At 41.2% G+C, this 13,230-nt stretch overlaps 1 protein-coding gene across 1 annotated transcript in view; it reads right to left on the minus strand.

The window, feature by feature from the left end:
- plch2a (phospholipase C, eta 2a) overlaps window positions 1–13,230 on the minus strand; it is a 176,385-nt gene that overhangs the window by 47,878 nt on the left and 115,277 nt on the right. Inside the window, exon 3 of the mRNA XM_056385930.1 lies at window positions 1,432–1,578. Within this exon, the coding sequence (XP_056241905.1) occupies window positions 1,432–1,578 (147 nt within the window). The remainder of the gene's footprint in view (window positions 1–1,431; window positions 1,579–13,230) is intronic.

The raw sequence follows: 13,230 nt of genomic DNA on the forward strand, positions 1-13,230 counted from the left end.
AGAAGCTGGGGATTGGAGCCACTACTCCTTTGCATTGAAAGGAGCTAGTTAAGGTGGTCTGATCAGGATGCCTAATGGGCACCTTTCACAGGAGGTTTCCCAGGCACGTCCAACTGGCAGGAGCCCCCGGGGTAGATCCAGAACACACGAGAGAGACTTTATATCTCATCTGGTCTGGGAACGCTCCAGGATCCCCAGGAGGAGCTGGAAAACGTTGCTGGGGAGAGGGACGTCTGGACTACCTTGCTTAACCTGCTGCCACTGCAACCTGATTCCGAATAAGCGGCAGAATGGATAGATGGATATTCTGATCTGTGTGTGTATGTATATCATTTTCATTTGGTGGCACGTGTGAAAAAGACACTGTTTGGGCAGATTAAAGCTGATGAATAATTAAGTCGACTTAAGAAGCTTATTAAATCCAGGGCTACAGAGGAGAAAGAGCAACAGGAAACTGAGCCCCTAAGCCCCCATGAGACGTCCAGCTATCCTGGGAGCTGCTGCTAAGAAGTCCCATAGCCCTCTTTTATTCTAAAACACTGCAGGACACAGTTTTGTTTGCTTGTTGCAGTTACTGTGTGCGGAACATAAATGTCCAGTTCTAAATAACAAAAACACTTCATGCCCTTAGGGAATGTATGGGGGTAAAAATTAAATCTAGCAGAACTAAAAGCCTGCCAAACATTATCTGATACACAGACCACCTGGGAGACAGGCACTGGAGAATAATGGTGGCATAATAAAGCCTCCTTTCCAAATGTACCCTATAAATATAGTAATTAACAGTAAAAGATACTGTAAATGATGCCCCAAGATTCTTGCTTTACTTTGTGAATAAACGATTGATATGTGTATCTAACAGGCTCTTGGCAGTAGGACAAGTACACAAGACTCATAAAGTTTTAACTTCATGCATTGAACTTTATTTTCTTTATTATGGCTAAAGCTGTGAAGCAGAACAGATGGTGTACACGCTTTACTGCTTATATCATCTAATGTGGATGTAAACACCTTTAATTGAAGCTGAGAGTCTAAACTAAAGCTGGAGTGATTAATTAGTTTTAAATTATTTTCTGGATTTAACCATTGTTTGAAAATTGATAACACTAGTTATTAACACAAATTTGAACTGCACTTGTCAGGTTAATAATAGCTGGCACAGTCACTCAGGAACTGTTAACAAAAACAGCTGTGGCTCTTGTCTTTCTGACAAACTGAAGTGCCAACGAGGACTCGGTTGAGTCTCTTGGAAGGATGACATTGAAAATTCAGAGTGAAAATAATGGGCTTATGGGATGCCTGGTAACATTCAATGAGCCCTTGCCTGTCACATAAAATATGGCGCAAATGGTTTTCCATAAGTTTGAATTTTGAACACAGATCTGAAATGTTGTTCCCTTGAGACTGTGAGAGAGATGGGAGGACACTTACTCTTGGCCTTTTCATTCTTGCGCGAGGGCCTCCAGCGGATGCAGGACTTGTGTTCATCCAGATAGAAGAACCGCACCAGTCCCTTGGAGCCGCCACGGAGCTTCACCATCTGGGTTCCCATCTGCATGGAGCTCATACATTTCTCCACTGAAGGCAAGAAAACAAGACAGACAGAAAAAAAAAAAGATTGGATAGCTGTCAAAAAGAAAACTGCTGGAGTGTGCACTACAGCTGAAAGTGTGTGTGTGTGTGTTTCTGTCTTAAGCTACCTTTGGGGACAGATTTCAGGCTACAGACCAGTTAATTGAGGCTTTTCCAACTGTACACAATTGGGAAAAAGCTGTGTTTTGGGTCAGTGGCTAAGGTTTAGATTAGGTCAAGGTTAGGGTTAAGCTAAGCTTGGTAGCTTAAGGCTCCCGGAAATTAATGTAAGTCTATATAAAATCCCCAAAAGTGTGAAAGTGTGTGTGTGTGTGTGTGTGTATGTGTGTGTGTGTGTGTGTGTGTGTGTGTGTATTTTCACACAGTTATTTACTTATACACTCACATGAACACACAGCATTGCAAAGCAAACACATTGGATATGCCTGTCAGGGTTTTGCACGTCTCATGGGAGGAAGGAAAGTGAGGGAAGATAGACGACAGCAAGATGCAATTTCTCCACGAAAAGCTCTTAAACAAGATCTTTACTGCACATGGATAAATGACAGAACAACGACCAGATCAATCAATAAAACCAGGAGCTGTTTTTAGATGTAAGAATTCACATTGTTGCCTAAACTTAACAGAAGTCCTTCAACTGCTAGGAATAAAAGACACCCAGAGAATAAGATGGACTTCATTGAGACATGCCCACTAAAAATACAGTTAAGCCTCTTTGTGACCTTGGCATTATTTTGGGGAAAAATTGGAAAGTTCCTCCGCAGGAAGCCAATGGTGTGGCTATCAGGCCTGGTCTGGCTGATGTGGACTGCCACATGCCCCTGGGACGCAGTCACACCCTGTGTGGACATACTATCAATTATCAGCTCCATGTCACTTCCTATCAAACACACACAACATGCAGGAAATTAGGCCAACTCAGCACGCATACATTTCTAAATAAGGTTAGCAGTCACTGGTACACATGACATTCAACATGCCTGCTGTGTGAGTAATGCTGCATTTGAGGCATTTTGGAAAATTCAAGGTGGAGAATAAAGTACATTTTTAGACAAATGCTGTTTCTCAAATGATGCCATTTTAAATAATGCAGCATGAACAAGTAAAGGATGGTCACTATTAAAGCAGGGTAAACTGATGAGAATACTTCCTCCTGTGGTAATGTGGCGAATACAGCCTCATGTCCATTTCCACAGCACTAATGCCATCAGCTCAACAACAAGATTTTTCACATTAAAATCCTACCAGGAAATAATTTAACTTGAATAAGGTGCCTTAAATGTAGAGTTTCATTGATGGTAATAGAATAAAGCAAGACAAAATGACAAAGTGGAATGGACAGGAAATAATAGTGAATATTAATGACAGCAGAATGATGAGCCATGATTCATGATTCTCTTGTTGTACTGATGGAATTACTGCTGAGGAAATATACATAATGTTGAATTTCTCCATAAAATAGGAAAAGATGGAGGGTGTTTTGAGCTTGATTTAATCTGGGACTTTGACATAAATAGATTTAATTTAATTTGAGAATTTACAGCACTGCCAATATTCTTGATGTGCCCTGATTTCATTGTGTTTCTAAATTAAGATTCTCAATTTTGACCAATCGAATGCCAGTTTAATCATGTCTGCTAAAGTTCACAGTAAACACCAGCTCATACTTCAAAGACTGCAGATCACATTTTGTCCTATTTGACCTGAATGCAACACACATCCAAATTGTCTACTGTGTGAGTAAGCAATGCAAACCAGCAGTGATGGATTGCTCTAAGTGAGCATTGATTGGACGTAGCTGTGGTCTCCCTGCAAAGAGCCCACCCCCAGGGCATTGTTAATGTAGTTCAGTCCTGTTCTCCTAACCTCTGCTATTGAATTTCTGCTCAGGACCATATCAGCAAAATGCACAGCTCCACCACGCAACCACCAGTGTAATCTCAGGCTAATAATACACACCAACACAAGACTGGTTCATTTCACTTTGCTCCCTGTGTAGCATCCATGTATTGTTTAACATCAGCTCTTTGAACTCTTGGTAAAGGCAAGCATTGTGTCAGTGTGTAAATGGTTGACAACAACCAGAGGACCAAAAGGTCTCAGTACAAAATGCTGAGATGAGTATGCGGACATTGTTATTAACTGGATGTGAATATTAAAACATTCTGCTCTGTGACTACAACAAGGTTTCTGACCAAGGTTTCCATCTTCAAAGACAGAGTTAAGACCAACAGCGGAGCGGAGAGTTTGCTAATCAGAACCTCTTTTCAGATGGTGGAACAGCTTTAGGGAACGCTTTGACCTGGACCCAAAACAGAGAACACATAATCCTTCAAACAAGACAGACATAAAACAGAGAACTTTCATGTTTAAATTCTTTTAAATTCCTTATTTACATTTTTGAGGCAAAATTCCGACTGTGAAAATGATGAAATGTAGAGATACTACACATCAGTGTCCATGGTAAATCGAGAGCATATTCCATGATCAACAGAAGTCTCTACACTACAGCTGTGTCTCAATTCAGGGACCACAACCTTCGATAGACACGATCTACGAAGCCACAGCCTCCTAAGACCGGGGAGACCAAGAAAACAAAACCGAAATGAGACGGTCTGGTCTACAGAGGATTCCTTATTTTTCCTTGGCTGCTGTTTTGTTTGCGGAGAGATTCATCTGGATTCACCACTGGCGCTCAATGACTCTTGGAATAGGTCCCTGGATCCTTCATTGCACAGGAAACGAAGGACACATTTGTCGGCTGCATTTGAAGGAGCGTTAGAAACTGGAAAGCCTAGTCATGCCGCTGTGACGCAATCAGCCTTCAAATGGGGCCTTCAAAGGATGTGGCCCCTGAATCGAAACACAGCTTATCTCTCTTCACACATAAACATTTCACTGAGCCCTGAAATACTAAGTTGTCACTAGGTCTTGATGTATCATCCTAACTGCTGCACACACTGTGTTGTGGAAAGAAAAACAAAGAGAACAAATGGCTGACAGGAGAAAATACATCATCACAATACATAATCTGCCAAGATAAGAAGTTCACAGATCCTCAGAGTGACTGTGACAAACATTACAATTCTTAACTTTTTCTGCAGATACCTGGAAAAATCTTCTGTGTTCAGGATATAATGTTTTTTTGGATCTGTATTTCAGGTGACTGTTAGAAAAAAGATCAATTTGAGAGAGCGTAGATTTTAAAACACTATTGTTATTATTGTAAAAAAAAATGTTTTATAAATGTGACATATTATTCTTCTATATTTTAACATCAAATGACTAGAGGTGTGACAGTATGTGAATTTATCCTGAACCAGTTGCTACAGGACTAGTTCTATGCACACTGAAGAAAATCATTTCTACTGAATTAGCCTCATACAGGGGTTTTCAAAGTCTGACACTGTGGCCACCCCTTCAATATTTCAGACAAATTGAAGACATTCATCAGCGGATTTATGCACATTTATTGGAAATGATCATATCCTCAGAGAGAGACACACTGAAACAAAAACATGGGTGTACTCAGATTTGATAGTTATGACTCAGACATGGAGTATGATTTTTAGCAATCAGGGGCGCTTAAAGTTTTAAAGTACCGTAATATCCTCCACGGTCTGTGTGTCACAGCCACTACTGCTGACTGTGGTGATAAGCAGCCAAATCAGCTGCCTAATCACAGTAACTAACTCCCTGTTGTTTTCAGAGTACCTGCATGCACCTGTCCCTTTCATGGTTTGGTGTCATGGTTTGAAAACCTCTGATTGAATACACTCTCGTTAGGTGTTGGTCTTTTCTCAAGCTGAAGCGAAATTCCAAAAGGCAAGTTGGTGCTGTTGTCTGGTGAAAAATAAACATACTAGGTGGTTTAGTTTTTTTTTGTAAAGCAGGTGGAAGAGTCTCTGCTATCATTTACAACAAACATGCTTAAACATGTACGATAATGTTCCTTCATGCGCACATTTAACTACATCTGACAGAGTTATGACCAAGGAGCCACAACCATGTCTCGATTATAAAGCGGGTTTAAGTTCTATATTAATACTGTAAAAGCATCAAAGCGCTCAGCTCACATAGAAATGCACACAGCGTGCATTCAGAAAGCACTCAGAAGCCTTAAACAAGCTATCGGGACTTCAGTAACGTTGTGACATCACAACAAAGTAGTCATCACTCTCAGCCACACCCTAAGCCCCGCCCACCTGGACCCACCATCCAACCTTGCTGTATTTGGTTCCTCTGAGTGTTTACCTGAATGCTACATTTTTTTCGATCACTCACAAAACAGTCAGCCAATCAAAAGAGAGTCTCAGAGCCTCTCTTCTAATTGGCTCACTGACCTGTTGTTACTACAGCGTCCAGAGAGAGGAGATGTAAAACTACATTGAGATGGTTTTTGGTTCTTAAAACCCCAAATATATCTTCTTATGGATATCAACACTTCAACTATCAACATTTAAAACATGTGTTAAGTGGAAAAATAATGTTTTGCAGAAAAACATGTTGAGCATTGGTCCTGATCCCCAGGTATGGACATCATCAACAGTATTGAACCACAGCCCTGTAACCAGCACTGATTAGATGTAATGTCCTGATATCAATATTGATGCAGCAAATCCAAAAATCATTCATAACTGTCTAATGAATATTCACTGTATAATCATTCAGTGCATTTGTACATGAGCCATTTCAATTTCGCAAACCAGCTATCATTGCTGTGTTTGGTTTTCAATTTACTGTGGGAGAATATAGGAGCATACTATCCATAATCAACTGATCCTTAATGATTTTACAGCTTGGACTCTTTCATATGACATAAATGCAACATTATTGATTTCAAGGGAAGAGTTATTTCTGTGGCTGCCAGCTGATTACAGCGTCCGATACCAGTGGCTGTAACAGAGCTAAGGATCTATACTCTATATTCAGCCAGAGAGGGGGCAGTAATCCATGAAATGCACTGCTGTCAAAGTTCGGTTGGAATGAGAGCGTGCAGATTCTGTAGGCTCTCAGATTAGGATGGCAAATGGCTGAAAACTATCTTCTCACAGCAATCTCAATGGCTCATCCTCCTCCTCCTCCTGTCAAAGATAAGCTGCACACTCTCTAACAGCCATCACAGCCTCCTGGCCAACATTTACATTTGCTGCCATCGCTGCCTGTATCCACATCTCACTGTGGAGCCAGAGAGCCCCACTGTCAACCCAGCATGCGTTCAATACACTGACATTAAAAGGAAACTGACGGATTATCTGATTGTCTAGACAAAGTGGAGTCAAGTTTAGAAGAAAACTGTGGACCCTTTTTAGTCACGTTGCACACACGTTTGACTTCACCAGTGCAGTGAGAGGTTAAATCTCATCAAACTGCAACCAAAGAGAACAGTTTCAACATTGGAACACACTCTGGTTTGCTGCCGCCTTCAACACAATTAACTCACGGATGAAGAGGCAGTGAAGGAGGCAACATTCTGCTCACACTCCCCTGCCAGTCGGCTAAAAGGAGAGTGTTTGCTCCTGTGATGTAGCTGGCTGTGTGGGATCCCCCTTGGGAAGTCAACTAAATCTTTGAAATATCTTCCCACTGTACTTCACTAAGAAGCACTCACGGAGAAGTAGCACCCAAAGGGTGGAGTAAAGCCTGTCAGGGGAGGCTGTAGGTGCAGCCCACTGCTAAAATACATGGCAATCTACCCACCAATTTAAAAAAATTAATTATTAGTCAAGAGACTGAAAAATATCTCAAACATGGATTTGAATAAATCACTACTGCTACATGATAGTCTGACTGCACAAAAATATCATATAAAATATTCAATGTTACTGCATAAAATGAAATAGCAACTCAGAATAACTTTATGTAATATAGTTATAAAAGTAACTCCACATACAGAACATAAAGCACAGTCCATTTAGCAGAAAGTGGTGGAAATGTCTTTGATTCAACTGGAAAGGTTAGTCATAACCTATGGAAGGCTGATGAAGCCTGGATAATGAAGTCTGGTGTAATCAATTAACCAACAGTCCAGTGCATTGGGACTTGTGTTCACAGTTGGTGCTGAGGCGACACTCTTCCTGTGTCTACAAAGCAATTAAAACATAGATTTAGACTTGTGTGTCTTCCGCATATATAAATATATATACATAAAAATAAATACACATGTAAATAAATATTAGGGGCGAAACGATACCAGAAATTTGGTAGTTGAAATTAAATGAAATGCTACAAATTTTGATACCAAATATGGTATCGACATGGTGTAACAGCTGAGCTGCTTGGATTAGTTTGAGGTGTTTCCTGCATCAAATATAAAATATCTCCATACACCAGTCAACAGTGGGCCTGTTCTTACTCTCTATGTAGATATTAGTTGCTCATTCTAAACTAATGAAAACACGTTTCTTAGTTTCAGGTAATCATACCTAATGAAAACATTATTGCTGGGTGAATTTTGTGTATGAAGCACTTGAATTGTAATTTTATAACATTTACACTATGTCCTCATTAAAAACTAGCCATCTGTGCTGTTGATTTGTTCTGAGGCTGCATGTGTGCAAAGAGCATTTTCAGGTGAGAGAACGCGGCGGTTTATCAACTGAAACGAGCGTTCGTGTTGTTCGTCGTCATCGCTCTTGATGAGGCGTCTTGTGTGCGCTCATTAATCAAGCGTGCAGACAGGATCTGAGCTTGTTTTCAGCTATTTGAATCCAGTGAACATCAGCATTCCTCCAAAATGCATCTTCTTCACATCAACACACTTTAAATCTGTGTTGTATCCATGGCAACAGGCCGAGACCCCCACTAGTAGAGAGTGTGCTGCCTTTCTGTGTGTCTGCTCCACTTTTGTCTCTCTCTCCATCTCTACAAGGTGTTGTACATGTGTATGCTGCTCCTCTCTCTTTGTTCTCTCAGAAACAGTCAGCATGTTTGTTTTTTCTTTTTTTTACTGTCAAACTCTACAGCAGTTCATCCTCTGTCTTTGTCTCTGTCTATGTCTATGACTATTTCCAATGCTAACCTTCCTCCTAGCTTATTGTAATAGCCTTTTTCCGTTTGTTTTTGGTTTCCTTCCTTCATAAGTTGATTTGCTTAATGATTTTGCACTTTAAAACTCAATCATTAAAACAGCTCATTGTGAATTTGTAAATAAATTTTTGTTTCTTGTGTCGTGGTCTTGTCATCAGCTCGTGGAAATGTTATCAGTTCAGTGTTTCCCATACACTCATTTATTTGTGGCGGTGCAACACAATATCAACATTGACCAGCACATATTGACTTTGTATTCTTTCACTGTTTCAAATGGGTAAAATCAATTTCATTGTCAGGATGTGTGGTTCACTCAGCCCCTCCTTGCCCTTCTCTCTCTCTCTCTCTCTCTCGCTCTCTCTCTGTGTGTGTGTGTGAACACATATATTATACGAGATCATCTAGATGGATAATCATCAGAAATTAGCAGAGCTGCATTTTTGCGCTGTGCACCCTGGGTATAGATGAATTTCCAAGATAACCTCCACTGGAATCAATGCATACATATCAGACATTCAAACCATATTCGCCATATTCAAAATATGTTTCATCAGGAATGTAGCTCTAATTATATCCAGCACCAGTACATTATTTCTTTTAGACCTCAGCGCTGCTTTCAACACAGTACATCATAAAACACTCATCGACAGACTGGAGAAGTGGGCAGGAATCAGTGATGTGGCATTAAACGTGTTCAGGTCCTCTCTATCTAATAAGTGTTTCTCCGTGTCCATGGCTGCTAACTCACTCTATGGGGTCCCCCAAGGTTCAATCTTGGGTCTGATTCTATTTTTCATTTACATGCTTCCTCTCAGCGACATCATCTACAAATATAATGTCCATTTTCACTGTCATGCCGATCACACACAACTCTGTGTACCAATCGGTCATGGTGACCAGTCCAACATAACAACCCTCCACAACTGTCTGAAATAAAATACTGGATGTCAGACAACTTCCTACTATTAAATCACACAAAATATGAGGCCACCGCACTTGATCCCCCAGCTAAAAAGAACCACATTGTGTTTTGAACCAGATTCTTATATTTCAGCCACATATGTGGACTACTGTAACTCCCAATATACCTCAGTCTCAGTCAGAAACCAATCCAGCCTCTAAAGTTAGTTCAGAATGCAGCAGCTCGGCTCCTGAGTCCAGAAAATGTGTTGACATCACCCTGTTCTTAGCATCTCTACACTGGCTGCCTGTATATTTTAGAATTGATTTTACAATTGTTTTAATTACATTTTAATTACACATGCTAGAAGCATGTGAGATTTCTGAGCTTTTATCCCCTTACGAGCCAAGACACAGTCTGAGATCCTCTGGCAGTGCATTGCTGACCATTCCAAGGTCTTGGTGGAAAAACCAAAGGAGACAGGGCCCCTAAACTTTGAAACAACTTGCTAGAGGAGAGCAGACTCTTGGAGTTACTCCCCCATTTTATTTCACTTCTTAAGACACATTTTTATTGCTTATATTGTGTGATGTCTTTTTAATTTGATTCACATTTTACTTTAATTTGTCTCATGTGAAGCACTTTGTTACTTGTATTGAAAAATATTCTTACCATCATTATTATTATTATTATTAGTAGGAGTAGTAGTAATAGTAGTAGTATTTCAGGCCTCTTCCTGGGAGGACATTGTAGTGTATGTTGTTACTGTGTGCATCAACACTCCAGTATTTAACAGGCATTAACAGCCCTGCTGGAAGCCACAGTTTTGTTAATGGGGTTAAAGCTGGAAGCAGACGACCAGTGACAGGCGAGGTAGCCATCTTCCACCAAAACACAGCCAACGCTCAGGTCAGGAGGGACGAGCGGGTGTCACCTCAGTGACGTGGCAGGGCGACCTGGGTGGCTGCTGCCCCGCCACCACAGTCACCATATGGGCCAAGTAGGTGGAGTTAGCTACTTTCCTCTGTTAGGGCACCAGGTTAAGTACAGAGGGATTGTCTGGTGGCCATATGTTGTAGTCACACACACAGACACACACACACACACACACACACACACACACACACACACACACACACACACACACACACACACACACACACACACACACACACACACACACACACACACACACACACACACACACACACACACAAACACGCAGGTGATTCCACAGTGCAGATGGTCATTTTGCTGACGTAGAAACAGCAAACCTGATGAAGACTGAAGGTTAAACACAGGGAGCTTCTTTGATAATTGTGGGATGAGAGAATGAATAACATCCTCCCTGCCCTCAACAGGAAATCAATGAATCTCCGACAGCTCGAGAAGGTGCAGACTGAGCGCTCAGTGGAGCATCTTCTGCATAATTAAGTTTAAAAAATGTTTTTATAAAAGTGTTGAAGTCGCCAGTCGCCTTGTGACCTGCAATGCCCACTATGAGTTATGGTCTTACTAAAAACTTACTGTATCATCTTCAGGCTGTGTGTTCACACTAAACACAAAGAACATTATAGAGATAGTTGAAGATGTGAATTTGCTCTGGACAGCATGAACTGAGGTAAAGATGGTAGAGTTGACAACAATTAAATTCTGTAATCTGAAATTCCCATCAACGAAATGCCGTCTCAAATTTTAAGATGTGTCTGGAGAAGTAGACAGGGGAGATCCCTGCTGCCCAATATATATCGACATTCCACAACCTGAGGGACAGAGCTCTAAAAAGCTACATTACATCATCGCTGCCTGAGCCTGGAGCCTGGAGCCTCCATAGCCGACCAATTTCCTGCACTGACCACAGAAAAAAAGCTCAGTGCTGCAGTGCTTGTGTGAGCGCAACTCTCTTCAGTGCATCTTACCCATGTAGCCGAGACGCCACTTAGAGAAAGCCACGATGCTGCTGCCTATCCAGAAAAACTCCTCCACCACGCAGGACAGAGAGGCCTGCTGCTGGCTCTTCTGTTTGTCCTTCTCCTCCTCTGAGGAGAAAGCCCCTTTAGCTGGAGGTCCGGGCTTGTCGGCAGTAGGGGCCGCAGCAGTGGCACACATCAGGGCTGAGGACACCGGGCCCATGGGGAAAAAGCTGTTCTTCATGGATGCACTCATTTAGAATAACTTAAATATCAAGTTCCTGCCTAAAAGTCAAAAGGATGCTCCCACAAAAATTTCATTGGAGAGTAAATGAGGTACGCAAAATTGACATTTAACTACAGTACTTACTGAATAAATGTTCTAAATCCTCTGCTACTCCACCTCTATAAAAACTCCCAGACTAACAGTGTCACTTCCTGGTAGTTTCAGAGCAGAATCCAAAGAGATAATGCCACAGAAAAAACTCTTCTGTCTCCAAATGATATCAACAGTTGGTCAATAATCTTGTGATGTTATTACCCCAGCAAACCTGGTCATTGCTCTGCCATCTCTTCAATATTCTTCCATCTCAAAAACCAAAAAGATGCAGCAGTGTGTTTCCAAAACTACCGTTTGTCTTCATGCTGTGCCATCATTTCTTAATTTTTCCCCTCAGCTAGCATTCGTCAGTAGCGCTGAAAATGTCTGGCTCCTTGTGAGAGAAACTGCGACTGCATGGATGGAATAGCATAAAAGACAAGGAAGCACAACACACCAGCAGTAACTGTGCAACATGTGTTGAGCGGGCAGAAATCCTAAATCCCTAGGAAGCAGTAATCCTGGTCGAGGAGATTTGCTAAATGTGTTCAGTGAAACGCAGTGACCCACAGAAAACGCCAGCGCGTGAGGACAGTAGGACATGATAGACCCCTAATAAAGACGGAGCTTCTTTTATGCTCCAGGACCAATTAAGGAGTGTGTTTCATGTCAGAGGGTGTTTCCTCTGAGAAGTCAGATAGACAGAGCTACGATGTTCATTCACCTGTCTGCGGACACCACACAGTTAACAAGCCTTTTATCAATTACCCTGCACTCACTCTCACTGTCATTACCATCAGCGCTGACTGAAAACTGTTTTTCCTTCTTTCAGTTTGCACGTCAATCCTTTAACCACGCATACTTGAGCAATTACAGCAGTTCTTATTGGTTTACCATGTGTTTAAATGTCAACACCATAATGCAAACACTGTGGACTGAACTAGGTCAAGTTTCAGGCTGACTCCTGACAGTGGGATGCGGCAGTCCAAGCAGGTTGAGTGGTGTCAAACATTGTCAGCCAGACTGCTTGAAAAAACAGGTGCACGGTCCTGAATATGGAACAGTTTCACTTATACAACAGAGGAAATCTGAGCCCTGCACAGAGGAGGCTCCAATACTGTCGATAAGTAAGAAAACCTCATTCATATCACATTAACATCAGTTGATAAATAATCAATAGAAATGACAGAAAATCAGCCGCACAACGAAACATGGCAATGCGTTGTATTTGTCTATAGACAGACATAGTGTTTGTATAAACAAGATATTTTGTGACTGCAGCTAAAAAGTTTAAACACAAACAGAACATTACCTTAACAGTGTTGACAGGCTTGTAAATAAACATGCAAGCAATATTTTTTGTGTGATAATTAATATCATGAAGATTTCATCTTCTAACGACAATATTTTTTGTGTGTGTATGAAAAAAGCTCTTTTCACACAAACATCATAAATAAACTAGCAATGGACAAACTATT

This window comes from Seriola aureovittata, chromosome 9, assembly GCF_021018895.1.
Source record: "Seriola aureovittata isolate HTS-2021-v1 ecotype China chromosome 9, ASM2101889v1, whole genome shotgun sequence".
NCBI classification, from domain to species: Eukaryota; Metazoa; Chordata; class Actinopteri; order Carangiformes; family Carangidae; genus Seriola; species Seriola aureovittata.